The 17871-nt window shown below is 40.0% G+C and overlaps 1 protein-coding gene across 1 annotated transcript; it reads right to left on the reverse strand.

Moving 5' to 3' along the window:
* Window positions 1–578: 578 nt before the first annotated feature.
* LOC121690217 (kunitz-type protease inhibitor 1-like) lies at window positions 579–6325 on the reverse strand. Its single transcript, XM_042070646.1, has 4 exons — window positions 6292–6325; window positions 2429–2689; window positions 1796–1927; window positions 579–940 (listed from the first exon to the last, which is right to left on the reverse strand). Exons 1-4 carry the CDS (start codon window positions 6323–6325, stop codon window positions 774–776), a joined length of 594 nt encoding a protein of 197 aa, XP_041926580.1. The 3' UTR covers window positions 579–773.
* Window positions 6326–17871: the final 11546 nt, after the last annotated feature.

The following is a 17871-nucleotide window of genomic DNA, read 5'->3' on the forward strand; positions in this document are numbered from 1 at the left end:
ACATATTTTACCAATTAATTCCACAGACAAACATAACATTCAGTAAACAATAAAAACTAAATAAGAAGGCACATACAATGAAGAAATAAGAGCAGCAAAATTGGGTTTGAATTGTGCAATTGTGCATAGACAGTCAATATAATGCAAAAGTCAGGCCAATAAATGGCTGAGGTAGCTTCTAGTTCTGTTTGACCTAAGTAAGCAAGTGGCATAGTGGTGCAAGTTATGTAAGAGCAGCAGAAGTGTGTTGTGTTTTCAGGGCAACAGGACAACAACAACAAGTTGCAAAGTGTGCAAGTGTACAAGTGGAGTAGTGCAAGTGGAGTAGTGCAATGCAGCCATTGGGGGTCCAAAGTCCAGGATGTTATGTAGCTGAGGGTGGAGGCGGGAGAGAGTTCAGATTTAAAAGAGGACAAGAGGTAAATCTGAAAATTATTTGCACATAATTTTGCAGACCCCTTGACTATGGGTCACTGACTCATGACTTTGGATCCCCGGACCCCACTTTGGGAACTACTGGCGTAAGTGATGTAAGATTTAACTAAAATATCAAACATTTTCACACATAACAGTGGTTGGATGCAACATGAATTTGTTTTATTTCTGTTATCATGATCACCTAGTCTCATGTTCACACAATGCATTGTGATGAGATATGAGATCCTTTTGAATGTTACACAAACTCAACATTGTGCTTAAAAACAAAAATTGACCACATTTTTTAAAGAAATTTGTTGATGGTGTATAGATCATCAATTCTTATGGACATCTTTTTAAATCAGGCAGGTATCAGTGCACTCCTTCTCGGACTGGTAATTGTTGCGGTTGCCCCCGCAACGTCCATATATGAACCGCTCACACTTGTTAGTCACAGCATTGTGATACCAGCGGGGGGAGCATCTGCGACAGCGGCCCACAACCTTTGGGGCCAGACACTGATCTAGAGACAGTCGCATAAAATATACAATTAAGAACAATATTCACACATTTATCATACATTGCACACACACACTCAAATACACATGAGTTGCAAGAGTAGATGGAGACAAATTGAAAAACAAGATTTATTTTTTTGCTGAGAGAATGTGACTGAGCAGCAGTCATATTTTGTACCGCTATCTGGTACATCTAGTTTGTTATAGGTTTGGTTGGTCAAGATTGTTAAAACTTAAAACTTCTAAGCCCATATAGACTATAGCTTATGCATTCGGTCTGACTTGTTTTGGGCTACCTTTTAATGTGGCCACTTGTTCAAATGTATAGCCTATTTCTTTACACAAAGGCTGAATGACTGTCATTAGCTCTGAATGAAGAAATTAAGTCCGTCATATAGGCTATTTTCTGCCACTTTCTTAGGCTACAATCTGAATGCTCTGTATGACTAGGCATATAGTAAATATACATTAGTGTTGACAATGAACATGCCCATGCAACGATTTTCACTAAATAAGATAATAGACTAATAACTTAATTATCTGTTGCACTCGAAGGTCCCTGCTGCCCTTCACGGTTGAAAATTACGATAAATCACTAAAAGGTGATTTTGTTTTAGTAGGCTTTATTAGGATTTTGTAGGCTAATTGGAGCCGCCCACTCTAAGACACTGTGCTAAGATAGACTACCGGTGAATGGCGTAAGATGGAGTTACTGCACGCACAGAGACCTAACTGTGGGATATATGGTTATGTATAAGCTAATGTCCCAAAATGTTGGTGTGTTCTTTTAACGCGCGTAAATAAAGATATATGAAAATCGAATTCTCAAATCTTAAATTTTCTAACTCTCTCTCTCTCACCTGTGCATCCGTATGTGTCTCCTGTCGGTAGAAGTCTTTTGGGCATCTCATATCCAGGCTTACACTCACAGGCTCCCAATAAACCACATTGGGCAAACTCACCACAATAGGACTCAGTGCAATTCTGATGGCCTGAGGCACAAATATATATTTTAGAGCCAGGAAATGAAGAGAGGTTGCAGGTCTGACATAGCCTGGCAACAGTGCCTGGCAACACAAAGTATGTACAAACATCCATTTCCCTGGCACACAAACTGACATTGATACAGACTACTAGAAGGCATCATCACACGATGCCACACATGGAGAGACAGGAAAATTGGTGGTAGTGCAGCAAGGTCCAGGCTACACTGGATGCACAACTGAAATAGAATGTTTGCAGAGCGTAATGCTGCAACACTTATCTTCCACTATAATCAATAGAAGCTATTTGAATTGCTATTTTTATTTATTTTTTGCCCTGCAAATGTTCTGCTTCAGTTGCACGTCCATACTGTACCTAACACTCTAAAACACTGCCTATTTTCACAAACCATCTGTTAAGATATGATTCAGTGAGCCAGGGAGTCAAACTGCATATCATTAGTTACTAATGAAAACTATGGGGCTGTCATAAAAATAGTATTGTCTTACTTGTGGCATACATCTGATTGCTGGTGGTGGGTCTGAGCTTATGCACATAGTATCCACCAGATGGACAGGCTTTAACATCCACACTTCCTTTACTGATGATCACTCCTGAACACAGTTTTATGTTTTTGACCGTAGGACTGTACAGTTGGGGGCAACAGTATCCCAAACGCTCCTCTGCCAAAGATGGGATGGGAATGGTGCCGAAATCCAGAATGTCACCCCCTACACGGTCAGATATGTTGGTGTACTGCTCACAGGGGTCTACGTGTGGAGACGGGTGATCATAATGTCATGTAACATTGCATAGCATAATTCACCATCTCATAGAGGAGCATCACACAGTGTGAAAAAGGAAAAGTAAGGGCTGTCCAATTTGTCAAACCATATTACGTTACAATTACATAAAACAGTCCAGTTTTGAACAAAACACAACCTGATTGTGTTCAAATAGTCATTCCAATTCAGTAATCCATTTAATCCATGATGAATCAGGTAAGATAAATGTACAGTATATACTGGTGAAAAGAGGGTTTGTCGGTTACTAAACCACAAAACATGGAAGTAAACAAACATGTTTTTTTAAACACAGTGTTATGACATTGAACTGGCATATTTGCCAGAGCAAATAATTTGTTCAACAGAATCACGTACGATTAATGTCAAGCACCTAAGTACTGAACCAATAAGGCAAATGAACACATGGGATGCCTTGGTGCCATGAGCCTTTGCAAGAATACTGATATAATTACAGTGCTAACAAAACTTTTGGCAGCTGCTAACAGTGCTAGCTGTTAGCTAACAGTGCTGCCAAAAGGTTTCACATGAATTAAAGATGGATATGCTTAGAGACTAGTTGGAATTGGCAGGCGCGCCTGCAGGTGTACGTCCGTACGCACTGTGCGTACTATCAGCTACTCAACAAGAGAACATTTCCTGTGTGTGTGTGTTTTGGCCTAGCCTGACGTTGTCATACTCAAATTCTAGTCAGAATATGAGTCTGATACTGCTCCATTGGGACGTAATTATGGGGCGTGTTTCAACCGATACAGGGGGAATGCCTCTGCACTCAATTGGATAGACCTACCAATCAGAGCAACAAAATAGCTTACCGTGAGGTGTAGGAAGAAAACACACGAACCATCCTTTTGCTCCTATATCCCCTCCGTTTTTAAAAATAATTCTGTTGAACATATGCTACAAACATGTTAAACAGCTGGGAAAGGCTGTCGCAAATCCCTCGAACAGGTGGTCAATCAGAGATTTCAAACGAACGAGGGTCGCAATGCAACAGCGCTGTTTTCCCTTGATGAACGTGAAACCACCAGTTTTCCCACATCTCAACTTTGGCCAAATTTTTTTGAAATAATCATTTTCAGTGATACAACCTCATTAAATAATATGCATTTTCCATATGGGGTCTTAAAAGCCATTTCGTTCTAGACACAGCGTTTTTGTTTCAAACATATGCCGAATCTAAGCGTGCTCAGATGACGTGATAGACCAGGCGCTGTTGCTCACCTGTCCATCATCGTAAAGCCTGATTTGATTGGTCCGCCCGATTTAGGGCGAGCATACTTCCATAGACATAATATACATAGACGCCGCATTGGCTGCTGGAAACAAGAAATGCGGCCGCCATCTTGGACCGGTCATACTCCTCATTGCGTTGCAGCAGAAAACACAAGATGACAGCACTGTGCAGCATGTTCCTGCTCAAATCGGCGGACCATACTCGGGGGATTTACTTTTCACAAGTAAGATTTAACATTACCGTACTATTGGTTGTATTTTGTATTTTCGAACAATGTGGCCTGTATCATAGCTACATGTATGACCTTTGCAGCAAAAAAAACCGCGTGAAAATCTGTTCGGTATTCAGTGAGATATGATTAATTAAGTGTGCTGACAGCTCATTGCACCGGCCAAACAGATTACACTGAGTGGAGTGGATGACCGGTCCAAGATGGCGGCTCCAAATCTCGTCAGCGCTAGTAGGGAGCAGCAGTCGATGCGGCGTCTATGTATATTATGTCTATGCATACTTCCACTACAATGGAGCAATGCCAGCCCGAACTTCCCGTGGGGCGGGACTAAGTTTGGAATGGCACTCAGGCTAGTTTTGGCCCACCATACCTTCCCAACTATGGACAGTATCCCATTAGCTGCATGCCATCAGGCTACAATTTACAATTTTCTATTGAAGTTAGTGAACACGTTATCAAAATTAACGCACACACATTTAGTTTGAGCAGGAGAGAGAATACGCACGCAGGCACGCAACTAGGCTACTTGTTTTCTTTTACTCGGCTATCTATATTATCAGCACACAATGTTGAGATAATTCACTAACTCAATACTCATCATTGATATCACAAGTTTAAACAACGAAAACAGAAAGAATGGACCACAGCAAAAATGGGCCACAGCAAAGAATTTGTCCAACAAAATCATGTACGATTATGATGGCCTACCCGTAGTGTATCAGATGGAGTTACTGCACACACAGATATGGAAGCATATGGGTAGCTTTATTCAAATGAGAATGCAATCTACAATATGCAATTCAAAAAGACATTACATTATGCAATTGACAATTCATTTTGCAATTTAATACTGCAATTTGCAATAATATCCAACAAATTGTATTTTAATCTTCAAAGTGACAATTACATCAATTCAATTAATCAATTAATCTAAAATCAATTCCAATAATGTTGGTTAAAAAATAGAATAACCATGGATTGAATTGCATTCCATTTTCCCATGGTACTTCAGTCTCAAAATTCAAATGGCAATTCATTTTGCAATATTCAGTTTCATAATTTAACTGTCGATTCGTTTTGCAATTTAATATTTAAAGTGCAATGTAGGATTGCATTTTAAAAACATATTTGGCAAAACTGTCAATGCCAGCCTCAAAAGATTTTGGATTATTTTGGGCAAAACGTTTTGCCATCGTTTTGAGGCATTTTATTCAAATGGAAAAGAAATAGCGCCCCCCGTGATTGCATTGCACTTTGGTCACGCTCTTTGTGTTGCAAAATTCAAATGGGTAAGTCCCTCCCCGTCTCTGGGAGTGAATGGGACAGTGGGATGGCCCGGACGCTGAGCTTCGTATGATGATTGGAGGAATGGTCATAGTGGCTGGACTCTTTTTGATTGACAGCATATGTTGCGATCGGACAGGAAGAGTTTGAAATAGACCTCTCTAGAATAAGTCCCGCCTCCGTAACTTCCGTATCCATCCAACTTCCGGTTGTCAAATGTCTATGGGAAATAACATGGCGTTTCGAAAGATCGTACCTGTCAAACTCTGTAGGTGACAAAGTAGAAAAAGCTGGTGGGCCGATTGGCCTACACACTTCTGCCATCTAGTTTCCACTCGATTTTTTTATTGTCGGTGCCGTTTAAGTAGTAAACGATTATTAATGCTAACCGGGAGCTAGTTCCGATGTACGCGGGCGGAGGAGGGCGTTAGATCTTGCTCACAACCCAGTCACAACCTAACGTGATGGTCAATTTCATGTGTGATTCATGCGTGGTTTCAGTGGTCTATAAATGTAAATCGTTTGCAAGGTTCAGCCTCTTTTCAACATGACTTACCTTTGGTTTGACTGTGCGAGTTTGTTGGCTGTTATTGAGATATTTGAAAAAGTAAGAAATTGCCGACGAAGACACTAAAGACATGACAAGATGAGATTTTTTTTCACGAATAACAGATAATGATAAGCAGACTAGGAATCAGAGGCTGAATCGTATTGAGTCGATAGCTTTATTTTGCATGACCTTGATCAGAACAGTAACGTTTTCAGAATGTATTAACAACCTATCAAACGTGATATTTCACACAGGGTTAGTGCCACCTCCGTAGACAGGCTCTGGTGTCACAAACTCCATTTTGGTGAAGACAAACTATGAAACATTGCCGTTGCTATGCAACCTTGACTGGGGGAGTCGCGGTGTCTGAAGCGTGCGTTAGCTTAGTGCTTCTTACTGATATATTTCTACTTTAACGGCACCGACAATCAAAAAACCCAGTGGAAACTAGATGGCAGAAGTGTGTAGGCCAATCGGCCCACCATTTTTTTCTACTTCGCCACCTACAGATGTTTTACCGGTATGATATTTCGAAACGCCATGTTATTTCCCATAGACATTCGATGCCCGGAAGTTGGATGGATACGGAAGTTACGAAGGCGGGACTTATTCCGGAGAGGTCTATTCAGGGATGCATGCGTTAACGTTAGTGTTGGCAGGTGAAGTTTTAGAGGCAAGGCAAGTTGCAGCTCATATTTTCATATATTTGTGAGCAATACAGTCAGTTTCAGAGTTTGCTTGCTTTTGTTTCAGTTGTGTATTTAGGCTAAGTTGTAGCCAGATAGCTCACTATATAACTGTGTAGCCTGGCTACATTATGCTAATGTTTACTTCAATTTTAAAAGCCATTTGATAGTCTTCCCCACAAGGGGAGATTCAACATAAAACAGCAAGGCAGATGAACATACAGAATAGTGACAGAGAAATAACTCTGTAGGCTACTAAATAGCTTATTTAAACTCTCTACAAAGTGAACTGGTAAAATGTAGCCAAGCCAGCTGCCATGTCTCAGAACTCCAACTTATACTGTTTGGTCTATTCTCAGAACCCTACTTATGCTGGTGGTCTATTTTGGGATAATGTTTGCCCTCAAAGAACTATATAGCACCTTAATAATATTAATTTAATAATTCACCATTTTTTTTATCAGAGCTTCCCCTATTCCAAAGAGCAGCCCAGAGGTAAGAAAATGTTAAAATGAGAGCTCCTCTCTTTCTCAGTTGTTTCTCCTAGACAATAATGAGATCACAGTGATATAAAAATGAGATTATTGCTTTTGTCTCCCGCTTCTCAGGTTTGTCTCTGGAGCAAAATAGTTAAGTTATCTCAGTGTAGACTCCCTTTAATCTACAAATAATGCTCAGTGTTGTCTAATTTATACATCTCATATTTTACTCAGGCTGATCCACCAGAGAGCTCTCTCTGTAAACTCATGCAATTCTCATTTCAGATATTTTTGGTAAATCTCAGATTAGGCTCCATCAGTTCTGTAAAAGAGATCTCTTCACAAGCTCGAACCGTTCTCATTCTAGTCATCTCAGTTTAGTCCTTTTTTGATTTACAAAAGAGATCTCAGCAAAGGCTTATACAATACTCAGACTTGCTCAATTTATATATCTCATATTTTACTCAGGCTTATCCATCAGAGAGCTCTCTAAGTGAACTCATGTAATGCTCATCCAGACCTATTTGTTTTATAAATTAGTCTGATCTGTAAGAGCTCTAGCTGTTGTACAACAATTCTCAGTGGAATTCAGTGGAAATGGATGGATTCCAGTTGCTGCTACTAGAAGAAACTGGAATCCATGCATTTCCACTGAATTATTTTTGGAATCTGATCCCTTATCATACCTTTTCATTCTTACTCGTTGCTCGACTTATCGTGACTAAATTCAAGATGGCTGCAAACACTAAACTTCGTGAAGATACTGTCTGTATAAATCCTCTTGTAAGTAAACTACCAGTACTTTTTCAAAGTTCTCAATGTCTCGTTTTAAATGTCAGGGCCCTCGGAAGTCTACCAATGAAGTGTGGAGATACATTGAGCCTCGTAAATGGTGTAAAACAGTGATTTATTTGCATGGCTAGCCCGATGCCGAAGCACCACCATTGAAAAAGCTGTTAGTAGCATCGGCTAACTAGCGCCAGATTTTGGAGTGCAGGGGACAAGCCGAGATGGGCTATGAGACATACGTTCACACTCGGTATCATGTTTCAATACACTTTAGGTCAATATCACACCGGAATTCTCCTTTAATAGAATCTGTAGCATGCAAATCAAACCAGCTATTAGCCTAACTGAAATAAAACCATGATATATCTAGGTATGGTGAAGGGTATGTGATGTGGGGCTATCTATCTATCTTTTAATTACAAAGGCCAAGGGAACTTTATCAGGATGCATAGTATCCTGAGTCCATTCAATAACTGGCCTTTAAAAATAAAAATCTGCCTGCCTCTATGGGATTTTAACATAGGGGGTTCCTTACTTATGCCCCCTGTATTTTAAGGAATAACATTTATTAATTTCCGATACCTGGTTCATTCACAAAGAATATTGGTGTGTTTAAAGGTTGAATTTTTTCCTATTAAGATTAAGATCTTTATTAAGATCAATTTAAGATCAATTTCCAACAGATGATTTATTGTATTCCTCTTTTAGTCATTTCAGCCTGGTTGTCTTACCTTATGCACAGTTGATGGTTTTATAAAGACACCCCTACACCAATAAATAGTTCATGTAGACTGTCATACAATGGTAAGTGGAACATTGGCCACAGCTTGTAACAACTTCATTTTTTACCATTTTTTGCGTAGGGATGGGTAGGCTACACAAGGATGTGTAACCTTGTGTAAGGTTAACTTGGGAATTACAACAGAAAGGAACACGTTTCAGCTAATCAAAATCAATGACTGGAACTGTCAGTTTCAGAGCTATTATTACCACACTGATAGATTGATTTTGCTTTTTATTTGCAGCCTACGTTATGCACTGTGGAACGCTCTGCGGATGGACAGCTGTGGAATCCGCAAAGGTCAAGAAGGCTTTTGTTACGAGGGCTGGAGGTTCCAAAACATCCATGAAGCTGGGGTAATTTTCTCTTATTTTAAATTATTTCCAATTGTGGTGAGCATTATTGGTGGGCTTTTTATAAAGGGTAGGCCTCTATTGCACTAAAATTATTCAACCTTTATACAGTTAACGTCAAACTGTGTAGCTACGAAAGCTACAAAATCACATTGTCATAGAAATGATAGAGGCGAAATTTCCACTAGGTTTTATGAAGATATTTTACAGATGGGCTGAACATCAAAAGTAAAAAAAATGACATGGCCAAAATGATTAACTCACCAACAATATTTGTTGTGTGGTGTATACTGTATTTTCTGTATTTTGTTTTTGTTCTTGACAATTGTCAGTGTCTCTTGAGTGATCAGAGCTAAATGTTTTGGGCTAATTTAGATGTAATATTGAGTTATATGTTCCTGTTGAAGCCCACTATCAGAACTAAACAAGGCAACACTGCATTTAGTTGTTATGCATTCGGACTATGGAGCCAGCTCCCAGATGACAAAAAAAAAATTGCCCAAATTACTTTTTTGACATCAGGACTCTGAACTAAACTATTTTCAGATGCCCTTTTTTTTACACTGAATAGGCTTAGTCCAACCAAAACAAGGTTTTGCCTAGCGGTAAGCTGGATAGGGGTTAATCCTAGCCTGACAATACAGTTTACTCACTAGATGAGGTGAGGGAATTCAACAAACTTGTTTAAGCTTGACAAATATATCAATAAAATCTGTTTTTCAATTGGGCAACATATAGCAAATGTGAGTGGTAGCTATCACATCCCCCATTCTGTGTTTAATTGATTAATAAGGTGTGACTGATCTTTGTGCTGTATCAAAATTCCCACAGTTATGAAAGCAGACGGTCAAACAAATGTCTTACTTTGTATTTTTGAGTGGCTCACAAACTAACAATGTTCTATTTTCTGCTCTTCTCTCCCTCCTCCCTTTGGTTGGTTCCACCACCAGGATAAAACAATACTGGGATCAATTCTGGACTTCCTAACCAACAGACCGCAGTCTGTTAGATTAGATATCCTCACCCACTCAACCCTCACCCTGAACACCGGCGTGTGCTGAGCCCTCCTTTACTCCCTCTTCACCTACAACTGCATACCTGTACATGGCTCTAACACCTTTGCAGACAACACTACAGTGATTGCTCTGATCAGCAACAATGATGAGACAGCCTGCAGGGAGGAGGTCCAGCACCTAACATCGCAGAGCACCGACAACAACCTGGCTCTCAACACCAAGAGGACCAAAGACCTTATTGTGGACTTCAGGAAGTCAAAAGCTAGCACACAAAGCCCCATCCTCATCAACAGGACTGAGGTGGAGCATGTCACCAGTTTATGTTTTTGGGTGTCCACATCTCTCTGGACCTCTCTTGGACCCTCAATACCTTGATCAAGAAGGCTCACCAGCATCATTCTTCCTGAGGAGACTAAAGAACACAACCTCTCTCCTCAGATCCTGGTAAACCTCTAAACCTCTACCGCTGCACCATTGAGAGCATCCTCACCAACTGTGTCACAGTATGGTATGGCAACTGATCTGCCTCCCACCGGAAAGCACGGCAGAGGATGGTGAAAAGTGCTCAACGCATCACTGGTTCCTCACACCGCCCCCCACCCCGTGCCTCCTTGCCTGTGCCTGTTGAGGTGTCCATGTCAATGCCAACCTTCACAGGAACAACAAGGAGGCGAACATTTTGGCCCTATCCCACCCATAGTATTCTATTTATATTTATAAATGTACATACTGTAATCACACTTAAACATAGCGATATTCTACTGATCTTTATACTGTACATACTGCACATACACTTATATATTTTTAGTACTCTGCACAATGACAATGAAGGTGAATCTAATCTAAGATAATCTAATCAAATGAAACATGTGACTGCTGGCCATCTTTCCCATTCGGAATGAAAGATATGATGCTCGCTTGTTAGTTAACGGTTGTTTGTGATTAGTTCAAAGGAACGCCAATGATTTTAAACTCCAAACATGTGTCCACCCACCACGAAGAAGATGTTTACCAATGAAGCCAGGCTCTTTGCCAAAGAGGACAGTAAACATAGTCAAGAGTAAGGTTCACAAGGTGATAATAAGGCTAATTAGCATAATACTTTTTTTTTTTTTTGCATTTTTAGATTTTTCATAGCCTTTACTTTTTACATATTGCCCACGGGAGATTTCTGAGATGCACAGATGTGAACAATATTCATTTATTTACATGGTATAATGATGCCCATCCAAAGAAAGTGCCCAAAATCGCCATTTTGGCGGCCATTTTGTTTATGCTAATTAGATGGTCAAAACCTCAAAATTCTGCTTGGGAACAGGGCTAGTTGGATTCAGCACGTGTTAATTATGATAAAAAGTCCTGTTCCCAACTTTTACTAAGAAATGCCTCTAGAGCCATATACAAGGACTTTTTCTTAAAATAGCACTTGTCTATAATGACGGTGCATGTGAGTAGGCTTGCTCTTGGGAAACATTGAATATTTTGTGGCAATCTTAATGTGCTAGTAAGTGGGCAAAAGGTGTTTAAAATGCTTTCCAACTTTTTGGTGAGGGAACACACATTCTCCAAAGCTGATTAGGATATACATGTACCACCTCTCTCAAACCATTTGAACATTAACTGAGATTTTTATATATATCAGGAGAAGAGGGAAAGAGAGGGAAATGGCCAAGGAGGTGATAAGAGAGAGAGTCAGGTGACCAGAGAGAGAGAGAAGGAGGTGACAGAGGAGGTACAGCAATTGAAGAAGGAGAGAGAGAAGGAGGCGACAGAGGAGGTACAGCAATTGAAGAAGGAGAGAGAGAAGGAGGCGACAGAGGAGGTACAGCAATTGAAGAAGGAGAGAGAGAAGGAGGTGACAGAGGAGGTACAGCAATTGAAGAAGGAGAGAGAGGAGGAGGCTGACAGAGGGTCAGGTGACCAAAGTGAGGGAAAGAGTGCACTGAGACAGGCAGTGCAGGAGGCACAGATGACCAGGTAAGAGACCTTAAACAAAATTGTGCATGTAAACACACAGTCAGACAGGAACGGCAAATTAGCATGTTACTTTTTTAGTTTAAATATATATTTTTTAGTTTATATCTAATTTCATTGAGGGTTGAATAAAGGACAACCATAACTATAATCATATGAACACAAATTTGTGCATTGATAAAGTCCATATTGTGGCCAAAGCTTAGCAAATATTCAAAAACACAAACATTTACATGTCTGGTTTGCTTGTATGCCTTTGTGTGGCTATTACCGTGGCTCCATATTAGGTGTGCAAATATTAGGTCTGCAACATTTACATGATTGGTTTGCTTTCTCAGTCGCCCTTTATGTGTCTATATTACCATGGCTTCATATGTAAACAATATTCAAGCCGAAACAGCTGCGCCCTAGAAAGTATGACACTTTAATTAGAAAAGTCCGTTATGCTCCTTTCATCACCCCATTTAATCTATTCCTTCATCAGTACACAGACTCTGTCGTGTTGATTTAGTGGACAGTGTCACAGAATAAAGAGAAGAGAGCAACAGCTTTTCTCTGCCTTAAAATAACAGCTTTAAAGTCATGGTGCACTGACATATAACACAGCAGAGGCAGCCCAAGCCCTTATTGCCACCAGTACTATTAAATATCGTCAATGCTTAATAATCATTTACATCATTGGCTATTAATACACACACATATATATGCTAAAGTTGACTAAAAAGAGGAATATAAAATTATCTTTTGGAAATTGATCTTAAAGGAGAATTCCGGTGTGATATTGACCTAAAGTGTATTGAAACATGATACCGAGTGTGAACGTATGTCTCATAGCCCATCTCGGCTTGTCCCCTGCACTCCAAAATCTGGCGCTAGTTAGCCGATGCTACCAACAGCTTTTTCAATAGTGGTGCTTCGGCATCGGGCTAGCCATGCAAATAAATCACTGTTTTACACCCATTTACGAGGCTCAATGTATCTCCACACTTCATTGGTAGACTTCCGAGGGCCCTGACATTTAAAATGAGACATTGAGAACTTTGAAAAAGCACTGGTAGTTTACTTACAAGACGATTTATACAGACAGTATTTTCACGAAGTTTAGCGTTTGCAGCCATCTTGAATTTAGTCACGATAAGTCGAGCAACGAGTAAGAATGAACAGGTATGATAAGGGATCAGATTCCAAAAATAATTCAGTGGAAATGCATGGATTCCAGTTTCTTCCAGTAGCAGCAACTGGAATCCATGCATTTCCACTGAATTATTTTCTTTGTAAATTATTTTCTTTGTTTATTATTTTCTTTGTAAATGAATAATGTATTGTAAATAAATAAATAAATGTTGTTCCTTAAAATACAGGGGTCATAAGTATTCGCACCCCTATGTTAAATTCCCATAGAGGCAGGCATATGGCTGATAAAGTTCCCTTGGCCTTTGGAATTAAAATAGCCCCACATCATCACATACCCTTCACCATACCTAGAGATTAGCATGGTATTATTTCAGTTAGCCTATTAGCTGGTTTAATTTGAGCATCAAAGGGAACTTTATCAGGAGCTTTATCAGAATGCATAGTATCCTGGATCCATGAAATAACCCGTGGAGCAGTTGGGGATTAGGTGCCTTGCTCAAGGGCACCTCATCCATGGATATGGATATGGGAGGGCACTGTTCAGTCACTCCCCCCACCCACATTTTTCCTACCAGTCAGGGATCAAACCAGCCACCCTTCGGTCACAAGTCCGATTCCCTAACCAGTAGGCCACGGATGCCAATACTAAAGGAACATTGTCCACCAACATTGTTTAGAAAGGTGCCTTGTGTATTATCAGCTTTGGAGGAAACATACACATCACAGTCAAAGTTGTCCTACATGGTCTCCAACTTGTAAACCATGCAAATTATTTATGTCAGTACATACATTTTGTAAATTGCTTAGAGTATCCCACCATCATGGTTCTTATTATATTGTCAGATTACAGAGCATTACACATACACAGATATAAGTATATATTTCTACTGGCAGGCAGTCCTGGCGTCATGGGGGGGCTTTGGGGGGCCAGGCCCGTCCTGGAAGTCATCTGTGCCCACCCTGGACGAGCTTGGCTGCACCAACCAACCCCAATCCCATAGATTGATTTTGAACACTTATTAAATGTAGGCCTATATTACACGTTTGTCAATCTAGCAATTAAAACTTGTAAAATCTGTATTATTCGTAGCTAATCAATCAGGAACATTAGGTAAGCCCATCACCTAAATGTAGAGGAGGTTACGTGGCGCAGTCTACTTCACTTCTGCACTAACCCCTGTCATCCGATGACAAATATGGCTTATCTGCTCGCAGGTAGGCTATATCTCATATCGTAGTTAGTAGAAGTAGGCCTAGTAGTTTCTGGGTTTGTTTGATAGCGTTAACCTTTAGGCTACTGTTTTTTCTTCTGACCTAGTCGGAGAACAGGCAGCTTGTCCAGGGCCGAAGTTATCCGTAACTTCGGGGCTAACTCCCTAACACTATCTGAAAGTGGTTAGCAAATGAACGAGGATTTTGGTTTTATCTGCGGATTTATTTTTGCATTATTTTGAATATGACTAGCTCCAGTCTCAACAGCACGTCTACTTTTTCCACACGCATCTCAGTTCTAACACACATATCCCCTCTCGCTTTCTCTCTCTCCATCCCTGCGCACGGGGCTCTCTTAAAGGAGCTGCACCATTTTACAATGTATAGCTTCGGCTCATCATATGAAACACAATTGAGACAACACAGATTGACCATATTGGACAAGTGCAAAGCCTTATCATAGGCATGGTAATTTCATGACATGAAAAGTGGAACTTAGCCTATTGATGAATTTCATCATAGCTGACAAATTATAGTCGGCTAAACATTTTAAACTTGCGCAAAACTGCATGAACCCAGCATCAGCGTGTCACATAAAACACAAATTGAAGCATCAGATTGACCATTGGACAATCCTACTGCAAAGCCTTTTCATAGGCATGCTACGTTTAAGACATAAAAGGTGGAATATGAACGCATTTCATCACACAGCTGACAATTGCAGAAACAGAAACAATGCAGAAACATTTTAAACGGAGCAAAACAATGCATGCAGCTTCAGTGCGTCAACTGTAAAGCATTATCATAGGCATGTAACTTTCTTTTAGGTTAACTGAGTAAGAGCGCCCTATGAAAATAGAGCTAGGTATAGGCTGAATTTACAGTCATGGATTAAGCCTAGTCCAAAACTAAAAGAGAATTTCAATGCAGAGTTGTACTGAAACATATTTTAGTTTAGGACTAGTCTTAGTGAATGTCCTAATTAAAATGTAGGGTCTGGGCACTCACCGTTCGCAGTGCTCAGTCCGAGGGGCGGGATAATCGGTTGTCTTTCAAATTCCCTCTGCACGCAATAGGATATTTGTTTTCAAGTAGCAGGGAATTCAAGCCAAACCGTTGCAACTCTGCGATCAATCATTATGTTAAGACCACCAAACGACTCTATACACGATTTCAATGTCCTGATTAAGTGTCGATTTCTGGAGCTCACAAGCCAACGGAGAGTTGCTAGACTAGCCCTGGCAGCTAGGGGCGCGTCTAGATTTCTAGGCTATGAATGTCCTGGATACCAGCCCATAGTCTGTAATGTCTCGTTTGGTTTGATATGGTTGGGAGCAAGTTGACCTGTTGGATAGCTGAATATTTCAGTCTATCCAACAGGTCTAGCTGGTAAATTGAGTTCACCTGCAGAAGTAAGTGGACTGCCTGTCTGTGCGGACACACATGGAACTCCATCCAGGAGATGAATGATGACAAGGACTGGCAAAGAAAGTACAGACCTGGTTATAACACACAGCAGTACAAGTGACAAGACAAAAATATGATGAAATTTTATTTAAATTAAATTGAGAGATTTTAAATAAATAAACAAAATATAGACATCCATAATAACATTAAATAAATAAATACATTTACACTAAATAAATAAATACACTGCTATGTATCTGAATGATTATCATTTCTTCTCTCCAAATGTCATTGCCTCTCCAGTTACCCAAGCAAGCATGTTTTATTTTTATCTTTATAACTTACTATGACTCTATTCTTTATAACTTTCATGAACTCTGTTCCAAGCACTTACAATAAAATAAAGTTTATTAATAATGCTACATTTAATATTAATTGCTACATTTATATGTTATCAATGTTTTCTTATTGGCCAGATGACCAAGTATCTTCAAGGTACGTAATCCCATAAAAACTCCTTTTGGGAAGCAAGTTTGGACAGCCATGTCAGCTACAACAGACTCACAGTTGAAAATGGTGTCAGTCACCTAAGGGCCATACAATATGTACTGTAGTGTGTAGCGTGACGTATTGGACGTATTCATGCCTCAGTATTCATGAACATTGAGGAAACACTGGTGGAGAGGTGTAACCCCCAAAACAAACTCCTCAGAGATCAGACTCATGTGATCTCAAAGATCAGACTCATGTGATCTGTGCAGATGCCAATCCTGTTTTGCATCAAGTTGTGTACAGTTGTAGGTGGCCGCAAATGCAAATAAGGGTCACGCTGGCGTCTAGAGAGGTGGCGTCCAAAACAAGCCCTGGTCAGACTGATGTAATCTGCCAGGAGGCAAATCCTGTTTTCCACCAAGTTGTGTACTGTTGGGTTAACGCTCTCGTTCTCATTCCTCCTCGCCGAATGTGTTTGTGGGACATTCTACCAGAAAACGTACATTTCACTTTAAAAATTCTTACTCATGAATCTGAACATTGAGTCATATGGAGGCAATATGAGGAACAATTATTGTGCCATCTCAGGATGTTTTCATTCTTGAATAAAATGCAGTTTTGAAAATAACTAGAACGAACAGGCTATTTGTTAAGCCCCAACATGCCCTGTCTATGGCTGTTATAATGGGCTGTGACAGGGCCTGACAGTCAGTCAATTTAATGGATATTTCTCTACCTGTGAAATGCTAGAATCAAAACTGTTTGCATGTAAGCAGGGATTTTAGTGACTTTTTCAGACATATTTCAGATATGCAACAATTCCGTTCTTTTCTAGGATATTTGACTGTGATGACGCCCTGTGCAGTGGGACAGCATAGAATTTCGCTAGATGTAAAATACAGAAGCTACATTTCATTTCCTAAACGGGTATCCTATGCAAACATTCAAATGCAAAACTTATTGTCCTACGACCAGCTTTATTTATGGCAAATTTGCATAACCCCATTTCCTAGTGAGATGCCTTTATTCTCTTCATAGGAAAAGGTAGGATGGCAGGCAGTGCTTTGGGAAGAGACATCCCTTGTGGGCATTGATCAATCCATTCCTTCTGGCTGAGCACTGAGCAAAGGCTGCTTCAGTATGGAGGGCATGTTATAAACCCGCATAGATGAGCCAACTCATAACTGTTTATATAACTTGCTATTGAATAAAATGCAAAAAAATAAAAAAAACACCCAGAGCCTTATTGGGCCTGTTAGAAGCTTCCAAACATGCTGACTGGTAACCTGGCTCTGGAACACCATAATGCAGTGTGATTGGTTAGGCTGGACCAATGATTTCAGAGTTAACGCAAAGTCTACACCTATAACAATGCTAATGTTGCAAACATTTACATGTGGAGAGTTTTCTGTTGCCTTTTCTGATGGGCTCTTCATACTGTAAGTAGTTTAATGCAACAGTATAATTCAACAGTAATGAAGAAAATGGTTATGCTTAATACCACCTTCGGTTAACAAATAGAG

Source organism: Alosa sapidissima, chromosome 18 (assembly GCF_018492685.1).
Source record: "Alosa sapidissima isolate fAloSap1 chromosome 18, fAloSap1.pri, whole genome shotgun sequence".
In the NCBI taxonomy this organism is placed as follows: Eukaryota; Metazoa; Chordata; class Actinopteri; order Clupeiformes; family Clupeidae; genus Alosa; species Alosa sapidissima.

Bases quoted from the DNA above. Each gene is read 5' to 3' on its own strand.
- LOC121690217 (XM_042070646.1), bottom strand. From the start codon at position 6,325: ATGGAGTTTGTGACACCAGAGCCTGTCTACGGAG. The intron at 2,690-6,291 runs GTGGCACTAACC...CTCCACACGTAG, and splicing joins ACCAGAGCCTGTCTACGGAG to ACCCCTGTGAGCAGTACACC. The intron at 941-1,795 runs GTGAGAGAGAGA...GACTGTCTCTAG, and splicing joins AGACACATACGGATGCACAG to ATCAGTGTCTGGCCCCAAAG.